This window comes from Loxodonta africana, chromosome 7 (genome assembly GCF_030014295.1).
Source record: "Loxodonta africana isolate mLoxAfr1 chromosome 7, mLoxAfr1.hap2, whole genome shotgun sequence".
Lineage (NCBI taxonomy): Eukaryota > Metazoa > Chordata > Mammalia > Proboscidea > Elephantidae > Loxodonta > Loxodonta africana.
Genome location: NC_087348.1, coordinates 10,903,654 through 10,919,782, shown reverse-complemented (window position 1 = coordinate 10,919,782; position 16,129 = coordinate 10,903,654). Strand labels below are relative to the sequence as shown.

At 51.7% G+C, this 16,129-nt stretch overlaps 1 protein-coding gene across 10 annotated transcripts in view; it reads left to right on the top strand.

Moving 5' to 3' along the window:
* Positions 1–16,129, top strand: part of MARK2 (microtubule affinity regulating kinase 2) — a 60,009-nt gene that overhangs the window by 21,982 nt on the left and 21,898 nt on the right. Inside the window, exons 1-2 of one of the 10 annotated variants that reach the window (XM_010599090.3) lie at positions 1,859–1,952; positions 2,781–2,884. The exons of 8 other annotated variants lie outside the window; for them this stretch is intronic. Coding sequence is in view for 1 of the 2 variants with exons in the window: in XM_023559655.2 (XP_023415423.1) it covers positions 1,917–1,952 (36 nt within the window). In the remaining variant the exon portion in view is untranslated. Of the gene's footprint in view, positions 1–1,858; positions 1,953–2,780; positions 2,885–16,129 lie in introns of those variants that run through there. One more of the 10 variants, XM_023559655.2, reaches the window with a different exon arrangement.

Genomic DNA, 16,129 nt, shown 5'->3' with positions numbered 1-16,129 from the left:
TGACCACTCCCAGTCCTGTGTAATGGGGAATGAGACAGGTGACAGGCCACACAGCAAGCTGTGAAAAACTGAGCGACAGGAGGGCTGACCTAGGGAGGTCCTGAAGTACAGGGCAGGGACCCTGTGAAGTTAAAGGGATGCAGCAGGAAGAGCTTCCTGGAGGAAGTGACATCTGAGCTGAGGTTAACAGGAGTGATGGAGGGAAAACAGGACAGGCAGGGAGGGTGGAGCAAAGGCCTGAAAGTTTGAAGACAGGCGGCCGGGCCTGGAGTGATTCTCAAGGTAGGGAGGGGGTGAGGCTGGAGCTACAGTAGTACGTAAAATACAGAAACCATGTGCGTCTAGCCTGCAAAGCAATCTATGTGTATGTGTGTATACCTATGTGTATATATACATAATATGCATATAACCAAAACCAAACTAAACCCAGTGCCATCGAGTCGATTCCGACTCATAGCAACCCTATAGGACAGAGTAGAACTGCCCCATAGAGTTTCCAAGGAGTGCCTGGTGGATTCGAACCACTACGCCACCAGAGTTTCTTAATATGCATATACACATATATAAAAACCAAGCCTATTCCGTCAAGTTGATTCCAACTCGTAGTGACCCTATAGGACAGGGTAGAAGCGCCCCATTGGGTTCCCAAGGCTGTAAATCTTTACAGAAGCAGACTGCCACATCTTTCTCCCGTGACACACACATATATACACATATAAATCAATTTTATGTTTTACAGGGGTGTTTTGACTATGCTGAGATGATTGTTGGTGCCCTTTTGCCTGGGGTGTAGAGTAGAGGGACAGGGTTTCCTTTGTGCAGGGGTTGGTGGAGAGCAGGCTCTCCGAGGCTTCAGTTCTGGTGGGGGGACCTGCTTTAGTGTTGAAGAAGTGCTGGCTGAGGACGCTGTGGAACTTCTTTAGGCCCCAGAGACCAGTTGTCCATTTCTGATGGAGAGAGAATCACAGGCCATTGCCACCACTGGAGGTTCTGCATGCTTTTCAGAGGCAGCCTGTGTGGAGGCTGATGGAGCAGTTGGTGAGAAAGAGGAAGTACCTGGTGGCCATCCCTCCTGCCACTCTCAACAAACATTTCTGTCGCTAAACAGCACCTCTCTGTGGCAGCCTTTGGCTCTGCTGTGGCGAAGGAGGTGCTCTCCCCTCCCCAGGGGAGGAGCCATCATCTGTGGCTTCTGCTCTGCCCTTGGTCACAGACTAGATTGCACAACACCCGTAACCCGTTGCTGTCAGATTTCCTTCCCTCCTGTCATTGCAGCCAGTGGCGCAAGTACTTGGAGTAGCAGACCTTCACTTCAAGGGAATTAGAAAGGACCGTGTCCGACTGCAGGGTTCAGGGCACCACAGGCAAAGCGTGTGAAAATTGCCTGAGTGTTAGAGTGTGTGCCCTCTGGGAAAGGCTTTCTGGGACCTCACTGCACTTCTGACTCCGTATAACCATTGCCGCAGACAGCTGGGCTGTGCCCTCCCCTGCCACGGGGCAGGTTTTGTTCCCATGCTTGTCCGGCTTTTACTGTTTCCCTTCCTGCCTTTTCCCAGAGACCATAAACCTGGCCACCTCCTGTTATGTTCCAGTTCTGATAGGAGTACCATTCAAAGTTCTTGGCAGGAGACCAACCCACTTCTGCCCTCATCGGTTTCCCCTCCTTTCCCCAGCTTGTTTGATTTGCATGTTCCCCAGATTCCTCCTTTTGCAGCTGGAGGGCTCTGTAGTGCCCAGAGATTGGAGCACTCCTGCAACATGAACCCAGCTGCTCCCCTCCCTGGTTTTGGGGGCGGGGCCTGAAAACAGAATCATAATCTCCCTTCCTCTTCCTCCCCTCCCCCCAACTCCCACCCTTGCCAAGCAAACTGGAGTGACCGGCTCAGAGCTGGACTCAGCCCGCCTCACTGCTCTGCATGACAGCAGCGATCTGGAGGAAGATTAATGGACGCGTGAGTATGGGAGCTCAGGAACACATTGCCATCGGGCTCCTGGTGTTAGTAGAGGTGTAGCAGGTGTGGACTCCTGTGGCAGGTGTGAGCTCCTTCTGGCATTAGTGGAGGCCAGGACTCCTCAGGGGAGGCGGTGACCTAGCCAGGTGTGCGTCTGCCCAAGACCACCCTGTTCTCTACTGCTCGGGAAAACGGAAGGCGCTTCTAAACACCCCTGCTCTTCAGAAGAGCTGGGTGGGTGGTTTAGGGAGTTTATTCTTGGAATCCCTTGCAGCACAATATCCTTCCCCCCCCACCCCGCCCCAAGCCAGGTTCTTTGGTTCCTAAGGTGGGTTCTTTCATTTTTAACTTAATACCTTCAGTTTTCTTAGGATGGGTGTATCTTCCCCTGGCTTCAGCAAGACTGGTGGTACATGGAATGTTAGGAAAGTGGTGGCTGCTCCTTTGCTTGGGAAAGGGACCACAGGTTGCCAGCCAGTGTTTCACATGTTCCCCTTTTGGCTGGCTAGGGAAGGGGCACCAGCTTAGCTCTCGTCTGGCAACCTCTCCAGCCAAGGGAGCACCCAGACAGAAACCTCCCCTCACTGCTAAGAGTTGAGTCCCTACAGCGGAGACCAGGCCATGGCAGCTCCAGCGTGCTGAGCGGGGAGGATCAGTTATTTAGGGGCTGTGACAAATGGTTTTGCAGAGAAGCAGGGGAGGAAGAGTCTAATTTCTAAAGCCTAGGGGCCAGTCTCTGCAGCAGAGCTATGGAGGCCTAGACTGCCTGGAACCAAGGGCTCAGGTGCTGACTGTCTCCCCCTCTTCCTTCCTGTGTCTTGTGGCTAGGGACTGTCATTGTCAGATTGACTCTGGCTAGAGAGGGATGACCCTGACCTGGTCTCCAGACTCCCTGCTGCCCGAGCCCCTCTGCCCTGGAACTCTACTTAAAGGTGATTATTTCTTCTACCAGTTCTGACATTGATTAGGGTGAGAAGTGGTCACAGGAAGTTCTGAAGTTCTGTGTTGAAAGCTTGACTTCTGATTGAGAGTTTAGGCATCTGAAAACTAAACTTTGCTTTATCCAAATATACCCCTGAGACATCGCCTCTTTCATAAGCCTATGCATGTATTTCTCGATGGACCAGAAAGGCTTTGCTTAGGTATTAATTTAATTTGGAGCTCTTCAGTGAACCCTGCGTTGCCCACTCCCATAACCTGATGATGACTCATAGCAACTCATGCCTACCCCTGTGGTCCACCCCAAACAAAACAAAAACCCCAACATTAACCTTTCATACAAAGAACATTGGAAAAATTGAGCAGTTTCTCAAGGTCATTTGACCGTGAGTGGTATTTGGCATAGTTAGCTGGTTTGGCATTTGGTGAGAGATTTCTGCTTTATATTTGAGCAAAAGACTTCCTGGCGGGAGGCCTCTATGCTGCGTTCCCAGTGCTCGCCCTGTGCACAAGGTTTGCCCTCTTCCCTCTCCGTCAGGTTCTTTTAATCCTCTTGCCTATAAACAAGTGCAGCAGAACGTGTCGGCCCAGCACACATGACCTTGGTATCTCTTCATGGGATAACCGGCATCAACGTTAGATACCACGGTCACTTGACGTGGTAGAGCTGTCAGGGCAAAGAGGTGCAGACACCAGGGGAAAGCCTGGGCCAGCCAAGGAAGGTAAATGGGGGTGTCTCTGCCTCCTTCATGAGGACCAGGGAAGAAAAGTCAGCTCCTGTGGGCTTGGCCTTCCATCTGTGAGAAGACAGATGAACAGTTTTGTTCCTTCCCGTGCTGCCTTGATCACCCCAGAATTCGTAGTTCTGGCATCTCATTTATCTTTCTCCTGTATCTCAGATCCTGTCTGCTGGGGCCCAGGACATGCAGCTGTTTCAGGAAACTGCCCTTGACACAGATGCTAGTTCATGGGATACAAACCAAACACCTAAAATCCCATCTTCCCAAACCGTGATCCTCTTTGTTGTGTGAGGGACTGCTGGTGACGGAAGTCTGGCTGCCACTCGAGGCTGCTGAGCCTCCAAGCAAGACACACGCAGGAACTGGACCTGTAGCTCGGTTTTTACCGCCCCCCCGCCCCCCTCCAGGTCTCCCTCCTTTGACAACTCCAGAGGCAGAATTCAGCTTGCGGAAGTACATAGGAATGAGGGGCTGTGGCCACACAGTGTGGGTGCCTGCGTGTTTCTTCACTAGTCACATTCCGCATTTTGACTATTGACTTGCAAAGTATCTAGGTTCGTATATCTAGAAAGTCTTGGCAAGGTTGCTGACATTGTGTATCTTAGCTGTGGTGTGTACTCTAGATTTTTCTCCAGTAGGATGTGTGTTTTTAAAGTGCTTTTTATCAGAGGAGAATAGAGTGGCGTTTTAGGGAAGGGATAAAATGGTTGAGCTGCTGGAGCCTTTTCTGGGTCTGTAAGAAGCCCAAGTCCAAGTCTGAGCTGTGAGAGTAGATGGCTGGAACTTGGCTTTCAACTCAGCGCTCTCCTAGGCCAGCTTCAAAAGCTCTCTGTTTTTTGAAGATGCAAAGGCTTTATGGTGAGCACTGGGGAAAGAAGCTCGAGCCGGTGGAATATCTTCTGGCAACCTGTGGGATAAAGTTGGGGAAGCATATGAAAATTATAGTAGTAATCGCTTATATGTTGTGAGTATTTAGTATATGCCAAGCCTTGTTCTAAGTGTTTTGGATGGTGTTGGATCTTTGGTTATTTCTGATTGTATACCTTCTGTTTTCAGGGCTTGGTGGAGAACTGTTTATGCTCGTGGGGTTCTTTGTCTTTGATGGTTAGCATGCACTAGACACGGCAACAGAATGGGCAGCATTGGCCTTGTGCTGTCCAGCTAAATTTTTGCAGAGGTATCCTAGGTGGGTTTTTTCACTCAATCTTCAGGTCTTTGTTTAAGCACCGTGCCTGTTGGCAATTGGCCTGCCCTCTCTGAGTTTGGAGGTGGAGAGCTATAGACTTGGATGCTTGCCTTCTTTAGAATAAACCAGCATTCTCTTGTCTGCAGTCTGTGTGATAGTACATGTAACAGTGCCCAAAATTGCCCTCTTCCTCCCCAGTGCCACCTGTTAATTGGTGGTTCTGATTCCCCAGGGCTTCCACCAGCACATGAGCTAATCTGTACCAGGGTCCCACTCACAGGCGTTACAAAGCTCTGATCCTCAAGTCTGAACCCAGGTCCTCTGCTGCCTGCCAGGGCTAAGCCTACCCTTCTCTGAGCCATGCCCTTCACTTGGAAACCAGTGCATTCAGGCTCTTTTCCCTGGGCTCTGAGAAGGTGAATTAACTATAAAAGGTGTTTTGTTTTTTTTTAACACACACTTGTAATGGTTAATGGGTATCACCTGGTTTACCATACCCCTAGGCCAAATGCACAAGCAGCTAGGGCACCCTGGAGTGGAACTGGCATTGCTGCCAGAGAGTAAGCACAGTGTTTGGCATCGGGAGCATCGCAGGCCCAGTCAGAAGCTGACATGTACGCGGTCTCACTGCGAAACTTGCACTCTCCAGTCTTCCCCACCTAACATCTGACAAGTGACCTCTCCCCCATTTATCTGGCAAGCTAGCCAAGGCACCTGCCCAGGTCCCGGCCACTTAGTAACGGGATCCAGCTGTCTCTGCCCTTGGCCAGGGTTGAGACTGCAGAGGCAGTGGCAAGCCCAGCGAGATAGAGATGAGGCAAATGCCCTGCTTGAGCTGCCTTAGAGCCACTGAGGGGGCATTTCCAAAGAGCGTTTGCCCCCGATTTGTCGGTGCACCATGTCAGGCTCCATTCTCTCTTGTCTCTAGCTGGATCCATCTGTCTGATCTTCCTTGATCACCCTTTCTCCTGTAAGGCAGGACCCATTCAGAATTCTCTTCTTCCAGCCTCATTCCTCATCTCCATCTGGTCCGTATCCTCAGACCTTCTCTCCTGCCCAGCCTTAATTTTCAAGCACCCCAAATGCCCAGGTCTTTACCACCAGTGCTTCGATGCCCCCGTCCTCCCCCCGCGCCACCCCTGGCTCCTGTTTCAAATTCTCTATTTCAAGGCCTCATCCATGGCTTGAAGGTTAGGGAACTGGGGTGGACAGAGAGCAACGGTATGTCCCTGCATCCCAAGTTGGAACTCTGAATTCGTGTTTCTGCCTGGCCTGTGGTTTAGATCTTAAGTATGATTAATAATACTACTTCAGATACAGTGATGGGTCCTCATAGGCTGGCCCGCGAGCACAGCCACCATTTGGAACATGTTTCTATGGAAAAATAGTTCCTCCTTAGAACGGAACTTTTGGTAAGTTGGGGATTTTTGACTAGTGTACTGCAGCAGATTTGCATGTGCCTTGTAGAAGTATCCTCATAACTTTGCAGTCCTAGCAGCATCTATCACGAAGTGAGTTGTCTCTCTGGATGCCAAGTGAGCGTTAAAGACAAAGGAAATACACACACATCACACAACACATGTGCATACACACCCATTCCCACCCAGAAAGTTTGCTAAAGACCTGCGTTCGTTTTCCATGATGACTCTGACGGACAGGTATGTCTGAGTTCTTCATTTCGACTGACTGGCTCATAGTCGGGTAGTCCCAGAAATGGGCACCCCCCATTCCACGGCTCAGTGCCCCCGCCTGCTTGGGTTTTTAGTTGATCTGCTGGACGAGGAAGCTAACCCCTCAGCCTGTCAGCAGGAGCGGCCCAGCACGAGTTTTACTTATGGAAACAGCAGCCAGTTGGATTTTTAATGGTCACTTAAATGGAGCGCAAACCCTTGTGGTGTAGTGGTTAAATGATAGCTGACAAGAAGGTCGGCAGTTCAGATCCACCAGGTGCTCCTTGGAAACCCTGTGGGGCAGTTTTGCTGTGTCCTGTAGAGTCGCTGTGAGTTGGAATCGACTTGAAGGCATCAGGTTGGATTTTTTTTTTTTTTGTTTAAAAGGAGCAGTTGTATTGCAGCCTGGCTAGGTGGGGACAGTTCTGAGACAAGGGTGGCAGTGGGGACCTCAGGTGGTTTCTGTCACTTCTGCTTGAACACTGACCCCTGGCCATGGTGACTTCTAGGGCAAGCAAACTTTGCCCAGTATTTTTTTCTGACATTTCCTCCTCCTCCTTCAACTCCTCCCACCCCAAATGGTTCTTCCCCCATTGAAACTGGAGAACTAGGAAGGCAGCTTTTTTTCTATTTCCAGAGGAAGATGCAGCAGGAAAAGGAACAGTGTCTTGTTCAGCGCCTTCCTGCACCTTCCAGCCCAGGGCTGGAGCCCCTCCTCAGCCTAAAGACCTTTTGAGGGAACCACAGTGGAAAGGGCAGAGCCAAAGGGTTAAATCTGCACCCAGGTAGAAAGACTGTTGCATAAACGCTGAGAGTTCTTTTTTTTAAGATCTCGTGCTTCTTTTTTACTTTGTGTTGGCAAAAACCCCAGGAGAAGATGGGAGATTCTGGGAGGAGTTGATTATGCTGGTGAGTCAACTAAGCTCCCCAGCTGCCGTTTTTAGTTCCTTTGCTTTTCTGTAACAGGAGGCAGTTTGGGGAGGGTGAGGGGTAGGGTGGGGAAATGAGGATTTGTGCAGAAGGACAAGAGGCAGGTGTGTAAGGGTAAATTTTTTGTGACACCCCAGGGTTGACAGGGCTTTATGATTAGGACATTGGTTCAGGCGGGAAATATGAAAGCAGAGCTCTCAATGTGGCAAATGGTAAATACATGTCTCTTACAATTCGTATACAAGTCACTGTCACTTCCCCAGATCAGTAACGCTCAGAATGGCTGGGGCTGCATCGCACGGTTGTAGCAAGACACGGTGTTTTTGATGCCAAAGCAGTGGAGGGACTGAATGTCAAGAGGCAGAGGAAAAACCCTCTTAAAGGGGAGGGCCTAGTGGTTATCAAAGGCAGCAGGAAGTTCGGAGGAGAGGGTTCCCCTCTGTGACAAAAGGAGGCCTCAGGCATGGACTCGTGAGGGTGGCCAGGCCATAGGTGGGATGGCCCCTGCTGTGCCTGGATTTCAAGTCTGCCTCCAGTTCCCCTTGGTAACCACCCTTGCCCCATGCTTTGTGTCAGGAGAGAGCGCCAAGGGCCTTCTCCCCTTCTGAGAAAGCTTGTTAGTGAAACTAACTTTCTGTAGATGCCAACCATCCTTTGGAGGGGACTCTTGTGGCCCATTGCCCCACTTGGATGTCTGCAGGGCACATTGATGTGGGTTATGAGTGGGACTGTCGTGAAGACACCCTGACACATTTTCTTATTTAGTTGTTTGTACATACTTATTCCTTCAGTGCCTTACTGAATGCTCTTGCTATGGCAGAAATGGCCCTTGCTCTGAAGTCCCTCCCTTTGTAGTGTAGTCTAGTGGGAAGGAAGGACAGTAACTCATAACCAACCAACTTCAAGGGTGATGAATGCTTTGAAAGGGGAAATGGGTCTCATGGCAAGAGGTTTTGGTCTTCCTTCTTCTACTCTTGTCTTCCTCTTAAAAATGAAGGCCATTATCTCCTGGGAGCCTTAAGAATCAAAAAGTTGTACTTCTTTTATTCCATAAGTAGTTTAACATGGGTCAGCTAGGTGCCAGGCACTGTTAGGCTCTACGAGCATATGAAGGTGATTGAGACACTGTCCCTGACCTTTCAGAGCTTGTGGGATTAATTAAGGCATGATGACACAGAGTAAAAGAGAGAAACAGGTACAGATAAAGTGCTATGAGCATCCAGAGAACGGAGCAATTACTCCTAGCTAAAAAGGTGTTCTTGGAACAAAAGAATTTGGGATAAACAAGGGATAGGAAGGTTTACTTGTTGAAAACAATGGCGCCAACTGTAAAAATGGCATGATGGCAGCAGCACCTGACCTTCTCTAACTCATGAGGGGCAGAGAGAATCACCATCAGCGTCAGCAGCCCAAAGCTGATGCCTGTGAAGCGGAGGTCAGGCATGCCTCCTCTCTCCAACCTTTTTACCAGTTCTGACACCAGCCGCCACTCCCATGCCACTTTACTTCTCTGCTGGGTTCTATAATTCGCCACAGTGGTCACACACAACTCATAGACCGTATTCACGATTTTGGAGTTTATTAGGGAAGTAACAGGTTACAAATTCCGGATCAGAAATAACACAGTTCTTTGGTCAGGATAGCTTTTCAGCTGTACGTGCAGGCAGGCCTCTCTCATTCCCTTGTCCTGGCCTCTGCGCGGCTTAAGCAAGTGTTGCAAAGCTCTTGAGCTCTGCCAGTAAGTGCCCAGGGACACCTCGCTCCTCCTGGAAGCCTTGGCCTGAAGGCGCTCAGCTCTCTTGCTCTGTGGATTGGCGAGCCTAGCTCTGCCAACAAGTGCCCGGAGGCATCCCACTCTGCCAGCAAGCCTCCCACCTGAGGGTACTCAGCTCTGTCCTGGGTCAGCGCACCTACTGTAACCATCTTACTGTGTCGCTGGGAAGTGCCCTGTGCCATCTCATGCCAGTCTCCTGGCTGCCACTGCTTCTCACCATGTTGGGGCGTCTCTGGGGTTACAGCTCTCTCTGTCTCCTGAGTCTAGGAGGTTCTTGGCACGGAAACTGCAGGTCCAAAGGACATGCTCTGCTCCACACCCGTCTTTTCCCCCTTTTCTGCCTCTGGAATGGCTCATTTTAAGCCTAGCAGGATGGCAAAACTAACCAGTCCCGTTATTAGGGTCCCATATACCTTATTTGCATGATCCCACCCCCACAAGGATGCCATGTGCCTTAATTGCATTATTAGCAAGCTGTCCAAACCCCTTGGTGGGCTACAAGCACCTTATTTGCATAGCGCCACCCAATCATTTGGTGGGCCTTACAAGACCCTGGCGAAAAAGGCCATATAAAAGCAATCCATCACACCACTCCTTGCCTGTATCACTTGAAAAAGGCATTGTATGATCAATGGAGCGCTTATTTTAGTGTGTGTCTGTGCAGCCCTCTATCCACAGTTCCAATCCAGCCCCAACATGGCAGCCAGAGTGGTAGAGCTGGGATCTGACCCCAGGTGTGCCTAACTCTAGAGTGATACTTCACTACCACACCACATACAGCAGCCCTGTAGCTGGTGCTGTGGTGAGCCAACAGTGTGTAATTGAGTATAGAAGCCCAGAGTCTAGAGAATGTGCTAAAAACATAAACTATTAGGCAAAGAAAATGAGGCTAGTGGGGTGCCCAGGCACCTCAACTCCATGGATTAGTATTTACCAGTTCCCCACAGTCCTCTGTAAAGTGAGCCAAACCTTTATGCTGCAGCCTGCCTTCTGCCTACCCCCACCACCCCCATCCTCCGGAGCCCTGGACTGCTGGCAGGCTGCCTCTCCTGTGATATGGAGGAACTTGTTGGTCTCCATGGTTACAGTAACCCACTGGTACGGGAGGAGCAGAATGGAGTGCAAGGCTGGCAGTGTGAGCTTCCCCCAGCCCTTGGCACCGTGTGGTACTGGTATGTCGGCTGTTTCTTTGACCTGTTCTGGGAGGAAGGAGTTAAGGACTGGCCAGGAAGGGAAGGGTCCAGCTAGGACCTGGCAGGACCTCTTTACCCTCCTTGGGCTACCACAGAGGGCAGAGGTGTGGCTGCCTCCTCATTCACCCACTGCTCTCAGCAGGAATGCTTTTCTGTTAGGAAGCGGGGTCTTTGCCTGATAGCCCCACCATGGCAGAAATTTGACTTGTCCTTGTTTCAGAAGGAATACCAGGGGACAAGCCTGGCCCCACCACTACTTATAGACAAGTGCTTAGAGATGACAGCTCTTCTCAGGGCCCAGAGAACCCCTTGAGAGGAGGAAGCAAAGATTCCTACCCACACTTGTGAAGAGAAATCATGGAAAACATTATCAAGTCCTTTCTGTGCTCCAGGCACTATGCTGCTAAGTACTGACATGGATTTTCTCATTTAATCCTTATACTAATCCTGTGAAATGGGTACAGTTGCTATTCCATGTTCCAAATGAGGAAACTGAGACTTAGAGAAGTAATCTGCTGCTGTTCACTCAGCTAATAGGTAGCAAAGGCAGGGCTCAAGCCAGGCCTGACCCCAGAGCTCTGCTGCGCTACCCTGCCTCCCTCACAAAGTAAGCAGACTCTTGTAAGTCTTCCGTATAGTGTCCCTCCTCTGAAGTTTCTAGAGAGCAGGAAATCAGATCTCACTCAACTTTGCAGCTGGCCCTGGCATCAGAGGCAAGGGCTCAGTAAAGATTTGACGAATCAACAACAGTAGGTAGGGCATGAGAGAGAGACCAGGCCCAGTGAGCAGATTCGCGGGGATGAAGCAGGGCTGGAGGTTGCTGAGCTCTGGTTGCTCAGTAGACTCCACCGTGTTAAGAGGAGCCATCGTTTCAAGTGGCTCTAAAGACAGGAAGTTTGTGGGGAGCTCCTTGCATTGTGGCTTCCATGTGTGACAAGAGTGAACTGGAGGTGGCCCTCTGCTCTACTCTCTCTCTCCAGGTCAGCTCTCACCTGCTTATCTTTCCAGGCAGACTCTGGCTTCTGCCATGGCTGCTTTGAGGCCAGCAGGCTCACCTCATGGCCTAACTGTGGTGCTGGTCTCCCTGCCCTGGGATGAGGTTGCCCTGGGATGAGCCCATGGGCAGCCCAGCCAGGGGCCCGTTGGCAGCAGGGGGTAGTGAGCCACCTTGTTTTTGGCTTTGTGCTCAAGTTGCAGGCTCTGCTGGTCTTTTTTGTCAAGGAGGGACCTAACCTGGCTGGAAGAGGGAACAGCCCTTCGACAGCTTTATCCAGCCCCAGACTCTTTCTGCAGCAGAAGGGAAGGTGGGTATTCCTCAGGTGGAGCCATCACAGGCAGTTTTGAAGGGGTGCGGGGAGCAGATGCGCTCTCCACCGGTACGTGCTCTCCAGAGCTTTACGAGCTCTGGCCTCCCTGGGCTGCTTCTCTGGTTTACTGGCTCTTAACAGTTGAGAGTGACCGTTGCTCAGGATGCGAGGTTGCAAGGAAGGCCCTGGATGCTGTCAAGGAGGAAGGGCTGAAAAATAGCAGCTTGTACAGCCAGGTAACTTTCGATTGGATTCCTTCCCATCTCTCCCCAGCCTCTCTTTGTGAGGTCAGGGCTCGAGACTTCCTCAATTTGCAGAACCCCTCACTGCCTCCCACAGATAGGATTTAGGAAACAGTCCTCTGTCTCATTCCAAAACCCTGGGGACTGGAAGGATGGAGCTCTTTGATTCTGCTCTGAACTCTTGACTGCCAGTGAGTGAAGCAGCAGGTAGACCTGGGCAGACGTGAACCTAGACTCCAGAGTAAAACATAACCTCTTCCCCTGAGGTCAGGGTTTTATCACTTTAGGGAGGGTTTGGAGAAGAAGGGGCTGCTATGGGACCATCTGGATAAGGCCCTTAAAACAGCCCCCACCGCTGGTCTTAACGGAACATTGTCATTCCTGTTGACCCCAGCACCTTTCCTGAGTCTTCATGTCTTCCCCCTCCTGGGCTGTGGAGGAAGAGCCAGGGGCTTATCTTCTTGTGGGGGAAATGAGAGCAGGGGATACTGGTAGGGGCACCTGAAAGAGCAGGAAAGTGCTGAACTGAGGGTGAAAGCCCTGGGCTCCAGTCTGGCTCTGCACCTGGAGCCTGTGTGTCTCAACTCAGCCCCCCAGGCCTGCAGTACGGGGAAAACGAGAAGCAAGTGTGAGTGCCGGGCATTTGGTAGCATCAGGAATGTTGAGTCTGTGGGCTAGCTCGTGTGGAAAGCTGGCATTTCCTGGCCGCCCTGAGTAGAGTGGCCTCCCTAGATGCATATGCTTCGGTGCTGTGAGGCACAGAGGATGCGTGGCCTTCCCTGATGGGATATAGCCACCAACAGTGAGAGCTTTAAAGACTCAGTGGGAAACAGCCTAGCCTACAGCTGTGGAATGAATGACAAATAGATCTAAAATCCAGAAGCAAGGCCATGACCAGACAGGCGAGGGGTCCAAGATCTGAAGGAGAGGCTTCTGCTGACAGGAGATAACAACCTGTGGTATGGTCTCAGGCCAGCAACCCCGGACCACAGGGGTTGTGTGGGAGGAGAGCGTGAAGAATGGCTGCCCTGCTGCCCCCACACCCTCCACACTCCTAAAGGAGGCAGTATCGTTTGGGGAAGGGGGTGACTGAGACCTGGAGGTGGGCAGGAACCTGAGGATAGACTCCCAGAATCAGGGCTGGAAGGGACTTATTAGGGACATTTCCCCAAATTAGGACTAAACGGCTCATTCTCTATCCATGACAAAGATTCTTGATCTAGGACCCATAGACCTCAAATGAGCTTCAGAGGGTCCCTGAACGCTCTGAAATTATGTCCCAAATATTTTGTGTGTAAGTGGTAGAAGCATTTTTCTAAGGTGAGACACCGTAGGAAGTGGGAGGCCCGTTTGCCACTGTTGGGTTGCTAGTTTCTGGTTTCTGCTTAACTCCTCAGCTTGCCGCATTCAGTGGGGGGCTTGCTGGCCTGGGCAAGGCCGCCACTCACCTCTGGGTCAGCATATCTGATCCATTCAGGGTCCTCCCAGCTCTATCTGGACCTTTGTTAAAATGCTTTGCCCCTGCCCAGGTTCCACCTGCCACAGGTGAGATAAGGACTTTATGACAGCCCTGGTGGGAGTGAGTCTCCTCACCCTCTCACCAGCTGCTACCCAGTGTGGCACCTTGGGAGGGTGGGGCAGCCCACTTCCGGGGAGGGGGAGGAGGAGGAGAGAAGGAAGTTGCTCTAAACCCGCCTCTTTCTCTCTGGCTCCCTTCCTTCCTGTTCCCTGCCGCCCCCTTCCTCCCACCTTGCTCCCGGTGTAGTGTCCTGGGACTGCATGCCCTTCCTGGCCACCAGGCCCTTGCCTGTGAGGAGAAGCTGCGGGGCTTTGTCCCCGTTGCCCTCCTTGCCAAACCTAGTCTCTCTCCAGTAGTGGTGGTTTCGGTTGCGACACAGTCCAGGTTCCCAGGCAGGAGCCGCTCGGCCTGGCTGCTTTGCTACTTTTCAGCGAGGAGGTGGTGGAAGGTGTCGGCTGAGTAAGGGTGGCTGGCTGAGCCTGAGCCGGCAGCCCCCGCCCTAGGCCTGGCTCTTCCCGGCCCCTGTACTTTGCCCTCGCTGCCTGACAGGTTCTGCTGTGGGCTCTGCTGAATGGAAGTCGCCGGTAATCCTTGTCCCTTTCTCCAGCCGGGTATGTTTTTCCCCTTTTTTACTCTGGGATTGCCCCTCCTCTCTCCCCCTCCCACCCGAAATACAGGATCCTTAAGGAACTGCTAAATGGAGCCAGGCAGTAGCATGGGGTAGCAAAATTCATGGGCAGGATTTCCAAATGTTGAAGAGACATTGACTAGGAAAGAAAGAGGGACAAATACCAGGAGAAGACTCTCCCAGTAGAACAAGTCAGTGGACCCCACAAGACAGGCAGGAACTGGTGGCAGGCAGAGGCCCAGGAGGCAGGTTGTGACCAGGGAGGACTCCAGAGCTACAGTGAGGGGGAACTGGGACCCGGGGCCGGCCCCCAGGGCTAGTGCCCAAGAGACACTGTTCTCCCTCCTCCATTGTGCCCAGGCTTACTTTGCCTCAAGCCAGGGAGTGCCTGCCTACTACCCCTCCCCGCGTGGCCATTCCCAGCCCCGGAGGGGTCTCAGGACACTTCAAGCCAACCTGAATACAGAGCCCTGAAGTGTGAGTTTTTCTAGGGGAGAACTGTCTGTGGGAGCCTCCAACATAGAGCATAGGGAAGGGCCTGCCTACCTGAGTCAGCACCAGGCTCTCGGGTGGAGGCTGTCTTCCGGGCAGGCCTGGCAGCACGCCTCAGACGGGCTCAGAGTTCCCAGGCGGAAGAGCCCTCCTGGGACCCACTATATGACTCTCTCTCTCATCCTTCACGTCCTGCATTCTCTCCTCTCTATTGAGGACCCCAAAGCTGTTCAGGCCCTACTTCTGAATCAGGCCTGCTTAGTAACCTGCTTGGCCTGCCATTCCGTTCCAAATACTGCCTCACAGAGTGACCTGTGACCCCCTTATTCTTTCTGAAGGCTGCCTGAGAGCCCTGAGGTCTACTTTCAACAGACTTCCCAGACCTTCTCTGGAGCTTGCCCTGGGGCGTGATGTCGGCCAGAGCTTGAGAATGTCTGATGTTCACTCCCTAGAGTTCATACTTACTGTAAGCAAGTAGGTTAAAGGTGGAAGGGAGAGCGTGGCTTTAGCCAGACCCTGTTTAGTTGGTGCAGAAGGGCAGTAGTCCTCAGGCCCCACCCTGATGGCTAAATGGACCTAGTCAGAAGCACTGAAGGGAAACTCTCCTCAATAGCCACCCCACCTCCTTACCTCCACTTCACCCTTTAGGGAAGCAGCTGAGTGAAGAAGTTGCCAGGCTTGAGGCTGTGGCCCAAGAAACATTTTCTGTTGAAGACTTGTCCTTTCTCTCCTCCCTCCCAGTGGTCTCTCCTCCCCACCCTATCGAAGGTGCCTGCTGTGGGAAGCATACATAGAAGAGGTGAAGGGGCGGTAAGAGAAGCACTGCGCACCTTGAGTTCTGAGAATTGTGCGGTTCAGTCTTGGACGGGAATTGGTGACTTTTGGAGCAGGGGATCAAAGAGCACATGCCAGTGTGCTCTGCTGCTCCCGGTCCTGAACAAGCAGAGCCTTTTGTTTGATTGTCCTGGGAGGCCAGTGTGGGACCAGCCCTCCACAACTGCCCCATCTGCATTCCTGGCTCCCCTTCTTCCACTCTTGTGAAGGGGAGAAGTGCTGGTGTAGGCCGGCCACTGAGGCCTGTAGGTAGTTGCTCAACCTGGACCTCGCTCTCCAGTGAGGAAGGCCCCCGTATCATCTCTTATGTTGGCCCCCATCTGGGCTGCAGCTGGCTTAGGAGGGTTCAACTTAGGTCTGGAAGGTAGTTCACAGTGGGACTTCTAGTTTTGAGGACAGTAGTATTTGGGGACTAAAAATAATAGCAGTAATGGTTGCCCTTTACTGAGCAATGTGTAATGTGTTCTATATGTGTTCTCTCATCTACTTATGTAAAGTAGGGAATGTTTTCTCACTGCTTTGCAAATAAAGAAACTGAAGCTTAGAGAGGTTGTGTGATGCCAGAGCTGGCAACAAGGGAGCCAGGACTTGAACGTAGTTCTGTCGGACCACAGAGCTCTCCTGCACCCTCTAGACTGCCTTCTGGCACAACAGTGTGGAACACCTACACTGGTCATCTTTTGAGTCGTTTTCTTCTTTCTTTGTAATAATCTCGCCTCCCTC